The sequence below is a fragment of the Lampetra planeri genome, unplaced genomic scaffold, assembly GCF_965212315.1.
Source record: "Lampetra planeri unplaced genomic scaffold, kcLamPlan1.2.h2 scaffold_1100, whole genome shotgun sequence".
NCBI lineage: Eukaryota > Metazoa > Chordata > Hyperoartia > Petromyzontiformes > Petromyzontidae > Lampetra > Lampetra planeri.
Genome location: NW_027613810.1, coordinates 1 through 12,620, shown reverse-complemented (window position 1 = coordinate 12,620; position 12,620 = coordinate 1). Strand labels below are relative to the sequence as shown.

Genomic DNA, 12,620 nt, shown 5'->3' with positions numbered 1-12,620 from the left:
ATTCTCGTCTTAACACTCGTAACACGATGTTTTAGTGAGGTTGTCAAGCGCTTATTTATTATCGATTGACATTTTGTGTTTGTCCATTTTTTTCCCCCCCTCTTGTCTCTCTGACGCTGTTTTTTGTTGATAACAAAATCCAGCAGCAGTTTTAGGCAGCGACACAAATTCGTTCGACAAATACCCGCTTCTGTAGTGTGGAAATGTCGTGAAAGCCACTGCGGAGGTTTTTCGTGTCATTCATTTTCAACGGAACCCAGAGGTTGCGTCATGCCTCAACTTGTTGACATTCTTTTGTTTACAGTGTTCGACCGACAGGCTCCAGTTGGAGCTGAGGACACTGCTGCTGCTTTCGAACATTCAAACAGCCCCCCCACCGGACACGATAACATAGTTTTATTAACGTTTAGAGAAATCATGTCACACTGTATCGCAGTCGAAGCGACGTTTTTTTTTTTTGTTTTTGTTTTTTTCATTCCAGTGGTCGATTATCAGCACACAACTGACACTCGGTTCCTTCTTTACACCGACTGGTGTTCGACGTTTGCCAGCTTCGTTTGTATGTAAATGACTTAACTTTAACACGTCGGTCGCGCATTTTATAAACATGTAACAGTTAAAGCAGACCTCATACTTTTTTTTTAAACGACACTCTTGAATGTAACGCTGCTATGTAACACTTTGGCTACGCAGTTGTGAATGAATGAGCCGTGGAGCGCATGCGCGAACCCCTTCTAAGTTTATAAACAAGGCCTCCACGCAGCGGGTCACATGACCGGTCCGGGAGGTGGACTGGGTGTCAGGGACAAAGGATTCTCCCTCTTGACTTTTCCAAGACACTTTAGCATTATACAATAAGACTCCCTATGATATTGTGTGTTTTATTTTGCTAGGTTGCTGTCTTTTTGTACATTTATGTATTAGATCGGACATTGTTGGGATTCTTTTTGATCATGCCTAGTATTTATACTGTGGGTCATTATGAATGAAACAATAACTTAGTTAACCACAAGTCAGCACTCTTCAGTACTACTAAACTGACACTATACAAATTATATATTACTATAATTTTTATTTTTGTATTTGTATATAACTGTTTATTTCTAAAAATGAGACAGAACATATTAATGAAAATTACAATGTAAATATGTATGAGTTTGCATCCCTTGTGCCATTGACAGGTGAAAGAAGAAAGACATAGCATGACACCAACAATACATGATGAGGACAGAGCAGGACACACACACACACACACACACACATATATGAGAAATATGATTGATTAATGTTGATTTGATTTGTTAATAAAAGATATCATTTTGTGTTTTGGTAGCTGATGTGCTGAATGCAGAATATGACGACAGAAGCTGAGTAAATTGACCTGCAGATTGTTAACCAAGGGAACAGCATGGACGAAACGTACGATCCACTGAAGTGTAACGAGGACCTGCCCTCTTCACCAGGGTGTCACATGGATTATGGTAAGTTGACCGGTTGCATATTTAAGAAACGTTTGCCCTTGTATATGTTTGTCATAGTACTGCTGATCTCTCAAGATGACATGCCAGAGCTGCAGGAGGTGGAAGAGGATCAGAGGTCTCCAGGGCTGTTTCAGGTTGGAGCTGGAGTGTCTCACCAGGAGCTCAACTGCTCCCCCAGCACCAACTGGCTTGCAGAGCTGGCCAACATTGCCACAAGTCCTCAGAGCCCACTGCTCAAAGACGTCCCACATAAGAGGTTGGTGTGAATCCTTAAAACATTAGTCAACTACTAGATTTCTACTCAGGACCTTCCTCGATTCTAATACAATTTTTTCTGTGAGATATTTACCGTACTAACAACATGTTCACTCGTCACCCTTTTCAGATCATCTCCGGTCCACATCTTTGGCAACAGTAACAGTTTACATTCCTATGCCCGTCCTCCATTAGCCAGCAGTGCACCCAACCTCTCCAGAGGTCACCTCAGGGAGCGCAGGCGTGTCAGGGTAAATATGTACTGTCCTGTGAGACTGTTCTTACACACTGTATATCAGAGCTGCTGATATTCACAGTACTAGTTAAAGTGGTAATTCTAACATGTTGTGTATTATGTACATCAGGCCAGCAGTGAATCGGAGTCTGGTGTTTTTTCCATGGTCCTCATCATTTTCTGATGATGAAGACATGGCCTGGTCACACTCCTGGCCCTCCACGGCCTGGCATTGCTTCCTTAAAGGTTTGCACACACACACACACACACACACACACACACACACACACACACACACACACACACACACACACACACCCTCACACACACACACACACACACACACACACACGTTGTCTATCAGTCCAAATACACAGAATTACACTGACACGCATTCAGATTCACCATTTGTGGTGTCAATAATTCACATTAGAAATGTGATGTGGATGATTAGGAAATATAGTTTCTGCTGCGGAAACAAACTGGTCATTGGAGGATTGCAGCATCTGTCACTGGGGGACTTGTTTCAGGGTCAGGGTGGTGTTTGGGTGACACTGGATAGCTACTTCCGAGCAGCCTTGTAAAACTACCAGGTGGAGTTTGACACTGATTTGTCCTGACCAGATTCACAAGAACACCAAAGTGGAGGGAATCAATGATTGCTGCTACTACCGCTTGGAATCCAACCATAAATGTCTCTATCATGAATTATCTTCACATCTTCACATCTAACAAATGGTAAATGTGGGGGCTGTAGCAGCAATATTTGCCACCATCTAGTATGTGCCTTCAGTTCCTACAACCTTAATGAACCAGCCTATATTTTCTGTTTTAAATCCAGGACACCAACTGTTCTCTTCAGTGACTCTTAATTGTTAATATAATTGTCAGGTTGTACTCATGCTTCATGCTAAATGGACAAAGTGGAAAAGGGGTCAATATGAAGTCAGTGTTTAAAGTCTCCTATTCCTTTCCGTCCCAGCTCACAGGTTGTTGTTTGTCCATATATCGTTGTGCTGTTATTCAGGAACTCGCCTGCGTTTCCATCGAGGTCCCAATGTGGAGTGGCAGGAAGCCGATGACCTGGAGATTCTGATGACGACTCGGATGATGACACTATGATGACCTCATGTTCCTCTCTTAAGGTAGTCGGCCATAATGGTTGTGGTATATCCTAAGAATTACTCAAGTACCGCACACGAGCTGTAGTCAATCAGTAAACTGTCTGTGATAGTTTACAAACACAACGATTTGATAATGTGTAAAGTCCAGTCCAGACCAAAGATCCCAAGTGCAACAAATTTAAATGTGATTTTGTTGTGAAGAAATGTCTGTGCTACAAAAGGATGATAAGCACGTTCTTCTTGGCCTCCGTTCCAAAGTTAGCATGTTTGTTAGCCTGTTTGTAGGCCGTACACAGCCCCATGTGGGTACTGTCACCAGCTCGCAGCTGATTGGTCAATTCAACAACTGCAACTTAGAGCGCCGACCAGCACCGAGGACCGAAAGTGGGCCGATGGTGCCGCTGCAACTGTGTCTGTGTCTGCGACCGTTCAGTTTGCACCCCATCTTTGGTCTGGACTGGCTTCGACATTTCTCAGCATTTCATCTTGGTCGTCATCTAACCCAACCTGCATCATTCACAGAGATATGGCTCGGAGGGGCTGAAGCTGGTGAGCCATGAGGAGACTGTGTCTTTTGGCCAGGCGGTTCTCAACTGACCCTTTGATCCCGGCTCACCGGACGATGGTCTTTTAACTGCTGAATGCGATTGGATCATCCCTTTTTTGTCAGAAATAAAGGTAAAATTATACATATGATTATGCTCCCACCTCCCTTAAATGCCGCCTTCAGCTCAAACATTGAACTGAAACAACAGGAAGCTGGAAGAGGCCTTAAATAATGTATTCTTTCAAAGAAAACGTCAGCTTCCTCTGCAGATACGGTCATACTTGTTTAGGTTTTACTTGACGTAACAGCTGTGGGATCAATCTGTCGTTGTTCTAGGGTGGTCCTCCTTTTATCCGAGCCTTACAGTGGTGCACCATGGGATCCCTTGCTACGAGATGAAACTGGGCGATACATGCCTGCCACCAAACCACCCAGATGCAATAAACTGCGATGACTCAGTCGTCTTTGATACTTTTAGAAGGTACACTATTAAATTCTTAAATGTCTGATTCATGCAAGCACGCTTATAAAGACTCCATCATCATTCTCTTCTTTGGTAACACAAACAATTCACAATTCACATTCTTATGTATCACATGTTGTTTCATTCCTTTACTACATGACACGCCACCGTTTTCATTCTAATCTCTGCCTCTCTCTCGCCACCTCTGTTTGTTGCAGCTACGACTTCACCCCGTTAGACTCCTCGGCCGTGTACGTTCTCAGCAGCATGGCTCGTCAGCGCCGGACGTCAATGTCCAGCGGTGGTGCGGTCAGTCCAGACTGTGATAAACTCGAGCGCTCCAGCTCCCCACAATCCTCGGCTATCAAGTCAGGCCGAAGCCACGCCTCAGGGACAGCCAGTGGTGCCCACGCCTACAAAATGCAAGCGTCCAATGAATGCCTTTATGCTTTTCGCCAAGAAATACAGAGTGGAGTACACGCAGATGTATCCTGGGGAAGGACAACAGGTACTTTTATAGGAACTTTTTATAAAGTACGATAAAGTACATGTATATGAGAGTGATGTTTGCAGTTTTCAGTCATTCATTTAAACAGCAGAGAGAATACCAGTGTGGATTCAAGCCTGGAGCTACTGATTAAAGGCCCATGACGTTGTAGGTGGAGCTTTGTAGTTGAACACCAAAGAGAAGCTGCTGGGTTCTTGGTCAGGCGGTTTGAAGGGCATCTGTCCGTACACGTAGGGATCAGGAGAACGGTGTCCCCAGTGGTGTGGACACATTCCCTGCGCCTTTGGTTTGCAGATCTGCGTGCACAGTTTGTAAACCAAAGGCACAAGGCTTTCTGAGCACGGCTGGAGTTATAATACGTCTGTCATGCGTCTGGAGTTATTTAGTGCCTGGAACACAGCCCAGTCTGGGTTGTTCTGTCAGGCCTGTCACTGGAAGCACATTACAGCCTCTTGCTTTTTAAAAATGTAATGTGCATATATTTGCACACATGGTGCATATGTGAAACTACACCTGAGGAGGACAGGTGATGTTCACAGGGCATCTTTCCTTTCACAGGTGTTGTATTGTAATTTGGAGATATCTGTTCTCTCCCCCTGAATGAGCTGTGAAATACAAACTAAATGTTTGCAGAACCAGCACTGAACAGCTTATAAGTGCACTTATCTCACCCCCCCCAATTTACCGTTCTTCCAGCCAGCATGGTTCCCATCAGGACCTTCTTCACGCCATATAATGAACAGGCCATTTGGGTAATGTTCCCTCGTCCAGCGTTGTTCTGTCTGTCTTTCTGTCTGTTACTGTTGTGTTCACAAAGACAGGGGGTGTGTAGCATGGGGCATTAGCTTCCATCAAAACGAAATGGAACAAAAACCTTCATCGATCCTTTCAAATCCTCGATCGTCTCTTTCTCCCTTTCTCTGCAGAGCCATTAGTGTCATCCTGGGTGACAAGTGGAAGAAGATGAAGAGTGAGGAGAGGAGGATTACACCATGGAGGCCAAGGCTCTGCTGAGGAGCAGAAAAGGCTCAATCCAGACTGCTGGAAGCGTAAAAGAACAAACTCTGTAAGGGCGAATGTCACTGAAGTGTGTGATTCTGCAGCTTGTTGAACTCCCCAGTCTTCTGTGTCAGTCATGTGTCCAACAGATTTTGTTGTTTGTCTGCAGGGTTCCCAGCAGACCTAGATCATCCCCCCAGAATGCCCCACAGCTGCTGTTCAGCGTGCAGACGTGTTGGACAGAGTTCAACGGATTGCTTTGATGCCTTTTTTTTTTTTTTTTTGCTCTCCTGTATTCTTGAGACTCAACTGTGATGCTGAATTCACTCGCTTTTTTTAACTTTGAAACATTACAGAGACAAACCTGTAAGAAGAAGACACAAATTATGAACTATAAGCAAAGCATGTAATGTAGCCACTAACAGTGCATATATTTTCTTATATCTCTCATGTAAAAAGATGCCATATTCCTCTGATATAAGAATGAATCTTCTCATTTATTTCAGGTTATTTCATATTTCAAGCTTGAGAAAATGAGAGCCTGTGGTGCTATGCTAGTATTGGGAAAGATGTCAGCAACAAAATTGTATCTATAATTGTAAAAAGGGGGATTTTTTGTAACATCCTCATCGCTCTTCTTACTGATTATATTTGTAAGATTCAATCTATTGCACAGATTGACCCTTTCATGCATTTATACATTATATACTCAGCGGTTTGGGATAATACCCCCGTCTTCAGAGTCTCAGACTGTTCTTGCTCAACCTCCCGGCCATAGACAAGACTTTCAGTGGTGGTTTACACTCAGTCACAGAGCACTTCAGGCTTTTGCTGTAAGTGTTAATTCCTGTTGCACTTTATATAAATATATAACCCTATACAGCCATTGTTTACTAGTAGAAAACCATTTGTATAATACAGCTTATGTGTTAATCGACAGCCGTTGGACACTATCATGGCCAAACAGCCATGTTCTGCTTTCAGGTTGGTATTGAAATTTCAGTGCTATGTTCATAATGTACAGGTTTCACACACACCCAGCAACCTATTGCACAAAATACCCTTGTATCATATTATAAATAATTTTTTAAAACTTGCATTCAAACGAGTGTTTCCTTTTCAATTTGTAATCATGATCTGTCTTTCTTTCCCCTGTATTTCCTGAATAATAATCTTACTCCCCTGAATGAGTGTGCGTCCTTGAGCTGCAATCTTCCCCTCATTGTTTATTATCCACTGATCCAAAACATACAACAAGCCCCAGTCTTTCCAGGTTTATTTCCCTGTCAAAACCCACAGCGAGTAGCACAGATGCTCATAAAGTGTCAGGATTATTCATGCTTGGACTGAAAGGACGTGTTGATAATTGAATCTTAAACTCATTGGAACCCCAACCTCTTCACAAGGAGAGGAAAAGGAGATGAAAATGATCATAACCTTTGAACTGGTCACAATGTTCTCCAGAAGTCTTCAGAATAGAAATGCGAATGCGACTGAGGATTTGCGATTATATTCTTCAAGAATTGGTGGTAATACATCATATTATTTCCAGTGGAGGTTGTCAGTGCTAGAGGGCGCCAGCGTTCAAACTTTTGTTCAGTTTCCATTGACATGCATGGCTCACTCGATGCAAGGTTTAATGTAGTGTACTCAGTGTACTTTAACTTGTTCAGTGTGACAGGCTGCAGTTGTCTTTGTAGTTATATTGACACAGAAATAATGAGCTTATTTCTTATTAAAAGCTGTGTTGGGAAAGGAACTGAGGGACACCTAGTGATGTAAGAATATTTTTGTATGTGAATGTGAATACATATCTCAAGGATTCTGGGTGTCTGCAAGAAGGAAAAGGTTCAGACAGGTTTCATAACACTGAACGAAATAATCATCGATACTTTTCCAGCTTGGGAATCTAATAATAACAAATCTGTAACAGACTCCTCCATGTTGAATGTTTCATGGAGTATTTGTGAAAATCCACTCCACCTCTAATGTGCTCCACCTTAAATCTAACTCAGCTCACGCATGTACTGTATATGTATGTATGTATCCTTTTCTTTATCCTCTATACCTCAATATCAGAAATCATGTTGTCAGTTTCTACTTTTATTCTGAGGCTGTGAGGTTTGTCCAAGTGTGGAGGGCACCTGACCATTAACGCTCTCACTGGAGGAGAAACACGAAAAAAAATCGGAAGACGCAAATGAGAATCTCAGCTGTGAAGGAACACACTGTGTCACTGTCTTTGAAAGAATTGTTTCCAGAAAGGTCGTTTAAAAAAGAAAGGTTTATTAAAACGCAACCAAAATGCATTTATGCATAAGGGTCTATTAAGAACAATTAGAGGAGGAGAGAAAGCCAGACAGAGATCATCCCTGCTGGCTTGCTCTTGAATCAGAAGCTGCACCTTAATCAAGCCTCCTAATTAGGGACAATTAACTATAGTAATTCACTGAGCCACAGCAGATTCAGTCCCTGTTGAAACAAAGTGTGTGTGGCAGTCATCTCCAGATGAACATTTGGGAATGGATAAATGATTAATTTATACATGTTATGTATTTTCTAGTGTGTTACATGGGAGTCTGTGTGCATATATAAAGTTATACAGGGTAATAACTAGAAATTCGGAAGAATATACATGAAAAGTAAAAATATCAAATGTGATCGAAAGAATTCCCACTTTTCTTTTAGCAAAATTTTCTCTTCATTTACTGATTCGTACAGCATCTCACTGACTTACAGCATGTGAGGCATGTACTGCAAGACGATTATATAGTTATACACATTTGTACAGCAGATTCATTTAGGCTGGGTATACTGGTACACATCTCAGAGGACTGCTGTTATATAATAATCTGAAAAGCCTAAAGCCGCCCTGCAATCTAGAAATGAACGTATTGTAGATCATTGGCCCATTTCTTTCAGATCCTGAAATGTTTTCTAGCAGAAATGATCATTCACTGTCACATTTTTTATGCTCAGCCTGAAAGAAAAACACTTGATCATGTATGAATTCTGCACTAAAGTAGTAATGGCTGATTCATCCATCAGATCTACAATTAAGACCCACACACCCACCATATCAGAAGATGGCAGTAAAGTATTTTTAAGAAAAATATATAAATACCATGCGGTGCTTCATAGTTATAGTCATTCAGTCAGTCTGTAATTACAATTTATGTAAAAGCACTTATGCATATATTACATATTTTTTCCCTTCAAGGAATATTTTTTATTTTAAAAAAATGTGTGGGTTTGGTGTGGTATCTTGATTATACTGAATGTAAATGATAAACGTACGAAATGTACGAATATATTTTGCCTTTTACTTTCACCTTTTTTCCTTTGTCCTGCAATACAGCTCACATCTCGTGTTTAGCCCTGATTGGATGGTGTGTGAATGTTGTGAAGGTGTGAAAATCATTCCATTTTCCTGTTCTGCAGGTTTCAGCCAACGGTTGAAATGAACTGAATAAACCCCTGCTGATACAATTTGCTCTTTGGCCTGACAGGCTGAAGAAAAGAACAGACAAGAGGACAAACATCACATAAGAAAGATTTGGAGAAGCTGTAGCCGCAAAGCTGCATGATTTGGTAATCCATGCTCCTAGCTGCAGGATGGATTACATCACAGTTTATGTAGATGGACATAACAGCAGCAGAGTCACTTTCCAGGATTTTTTTTTTTTTTTTTTTTTTAGCACAACAGAACATTCTGCTGTAGCTGTTCTGTCACTCATCATGTTCATTTGGAATTTTAATCAATCTGTTAATGTATTAACATTAATTCATTTTGACAAAAGATTTCAGTATTTCACTGTAGGGTGGAAGTTGTTGGAACAACTTTTTTAAGTCTGACGCAAGAGGTCTGAATACATCTCAGGCACTGGGAAAGTTTCATTCAACAATTTTTGGTCCACAACACTGTTATACATCAGTATTAAGGTTGAATGCTGCAAATATTATACATACCTTATTATTAGTATTATATTTTAAAACAGAATTTAATGTCTTTCACAAATTAAATAGAATCCGAATTCATGTTTTTACTGCTGTGAATCAGCTTCAAAATGTCTGCCAAAACGGAAACAAGATTAAAGTTCAAACAGTGAACTGCATGAGATTATAGGCAGGAACAATTCTCTTCCAAATGAGCCATATCCATAAAATGTCTCAGCTTCGCTAAATATATTTTCATGACAGGAACATATGATATGTATAAATGTCAGTGTCTGTGTCTGTGGACCAGTGGCTCTTTGGTTTATTGACACTGTCATATTCAAAGGAATTTTACTTTTCTCATGTCGTACTTTTCACTCCTAAAAGATATGCCACTATGGCGAATCCCTGTGGAGAACATGATGGAAATGCACCCTGTATGGCCATATAAAGGACATTTCATCATTTTTGATTCTTATTAATGAGGGTTCCTGACCGTCCTAAAATATAGAAGGAAACCAGACGGCACACGATCCCTTGAAAACAGTCCCTAAAATCAATGCAGTGGGGCTTTTATTACAGCTACGTTCATAATGAGAAATTGTACTCACAAGACAAAAGCTCAAGTATTGAAAGCTGTAATGACTGTAAACAGAAAAGATGATCAGCCTCAGATCTTCATTTCCCATGTTCATACTACATCTAGATAAAACTTCTGCTCTGCTAACGTAATTACGTCTCACTGAGATCAATGAGCCTGTAGCCCGCAGACTAATGAGACATCAAGACCGAACAAAGCAGACGAGACGCAGCAGACACCTGACGCTGATCTGCTGAGAGCTTCATGAAATGTTTTTTGACACAGGCTCTCATAGAAGGCTAGCTGGTGTGATATCATTCCAAGATGTTGGAGCTAGTGTAGGGTGAATTTAATTCCAATTGAATTCTTCAAGGGGTTCTGCTTCATGTGCTCTGGAGCCTTTGAGACTCCACTGCTATGAGCTCCAGTAAACTGACCTTTGAAACGACACAAGCAACTAATTCATCCAGACTGTGGAGCCACCAGTTCTTACACTGGGGGGGTAAGAACTGTTGGGGGGTATGCCAGTGCTGCTGTGTGTGTCATTACATGTTGTGGGCAGAGTCGTATTTGCAAGAGATGTTAATGGGTCATGGACTATTTAATGAGGCTGCAGACCATTCAGTCTCTCCACAGAGAGTTTTTCATTTGGCCTCGACTAAGCATCAGGGTGTTCATAAAACAAACACATCCGAGAAGGTGAACAATGTAGATGAACACAACCGTGACATCCGCTAACACGAGTCGCAGCAGTCAGGTGCATTACGGCGTTCTCGCAAGACTTTTTATTATTTGCTGTTTAATTTGATTATCTTAATCCTCACTTAGTCAGGGTTGAGCTGCTCATGTGAATTAAAAGCAGTGGGTGAGTGGTGATGTAACTGCTGGCACGCTGATGAATATATTGTATCAGTGAATGTGCAGTTTTGGAGAATGTTTTTCAAATACAGTAGATGCTGCAAAGGATCAAAGTCAACCAAATCTGGGAGAGTGGGCCTTTTTTCCACTACATGGATCACACTAAGCTGCACCACATTTTTCACAGAAAGAGACATAACAATTTCAATATCCAGCTGTTTAAAACAAGAATAATTGAATAAAGCCTTTTCAGATTCTGCATGTTTGAATGTAGAATTTAGCATCTTTGTGCTATTTTGTGCATCTCATTTCATTAAACTGCATTTTCAGGCATATACTTGAGGAGGGAAGACATTGAATGTGTTGTTGTGTGTGTGTGTGTGTGTGTGCATGCACGTGTGTGCTCAGGTATGCATGTGGATGTATAGGTCTACTGTATGTGGCAGGGAGCGGTGTTTTTTTATCATGAGCTGCATTTCGGTTGCACGATTTTTTAAGCGATTTTATGTTGCATTTTTAATGCATGAAAAGTGCTATAGAAATGAAGTTTGATTGACTGACAAGTTCTTCCTCAGTGTCAGTGTTGTACAGCACTGGCCGTTGTAATCGATCGCCGGGTGATAAAACCTGGCTGGCCATCATCAGACTAGGAATTATGATTAATTTACAGTAGGCCTGTTAATGTCTGGTCGACATCCCCTCTGTTCTTCATCTCCAGTGCAATAAAGGGACAAGGAAGAGCTTTCGCAGACCTCGTTTATCATCACTCAAACGTCATCCTGCTCTTAAACTAACACTCACCTTTTGATTATTTCACATTTCTACTTTTGAATATTAATATTTGCTTTATGAGTTAATAAATATTTTACCTCAAGCAGCAGTTTCACGTTATTGCTTAATTTGTCAGGGAAGGATTGCGGTGGAACTGACATCTGAATGTGACATATTTCACACGGTATATTCAGGGGATGACCATTACTTGTACAATGTAATAAATCCGAAGCAGTGAGACAAATGAAAATATTAGCAAGAAAATTGTTGTCACGTAGGTGCAGATGCTGTCGTCTGTATTGTTGCACTTGATGCCATCTCTGTCGCCTATTTGAAGATAGTGGTAATGCAGGGGACAGTCTCCTTCACCCCCTGCATTCTCCTGCTCCTCACGGCCTTCTGACCTGTTATTCCCCAGTTTGACAACTAGAGTGTCTTTCCAAGGGGTTGTGAAATCACCATAAATGACCCAGCCATGTTACTCACCGTGGGTCCGATGAGGCTTTCGAATACAAGCAATGCCCTGAGCTCTGAAATATATTATTATTCACAACCTGTTTTTGATAGACCTCCCCTAAATGTTGTCAAATTAATTAGCTTCCAATTAAACTGAGCTCCCCGTTTGTTCTAATGTCACTAATGCCTCGCATTTGTAGATTTTGTTTGTGTTGCAGTAGATAGTGAGCGAGTTAGGTGGCGGTCAGGACATTGAAAAACCATCAGCACTGACTAAAACCCTACAGATGAATAAGTTAGGCAAAGAAAACATACATGGGATATTGGAATAAATGTACACAGGTGTGCAGGAGCCAGGGACTCATTCCATTTGGTATGTGAACTGTGTATCAGAGATTCAGTCTCTA

At 41.3% G+C, this 12,620-nt stretch overlaps 1 protein-coding gene across 1 annotated transcript; it reads left to right on the top strand.

Annotated features, from left to right (window-relative positions):
* Positions 1-1,408: 1,408 nt before the first annotated feature.
* Positions 1,409-5,679, top strand: LOC144738631 (HMG box-containing protein 1-like; the record flags this gene model as incomplete). The annotated part of the gene is given in 16 exon segments (XM_078621634.1): positions 1,409-1,481; positions 1,557-1,737; positions 1,867-1,987; positions 2,102-2,140; positions 2,142-2,217; positions 2,999-3,055; positions 3,058-3,116; positions 3,618-3,738; positions 3,741-3,773; positions 3,979-4,123; positions 4,324-4,513; positions 4,515-4,598; positions 4,600-4,613; positions 5,540-5,595; positions 5,598-5,618; positions 5,621-5,679. Coding segments are annotated over 16 exon segments (1,329 nt in total), but the record flags the coding sequence as incomplete, so codon positions are not given.
* Positions 5,680-12,620: the final 6,941 nt, after the last annotated feature.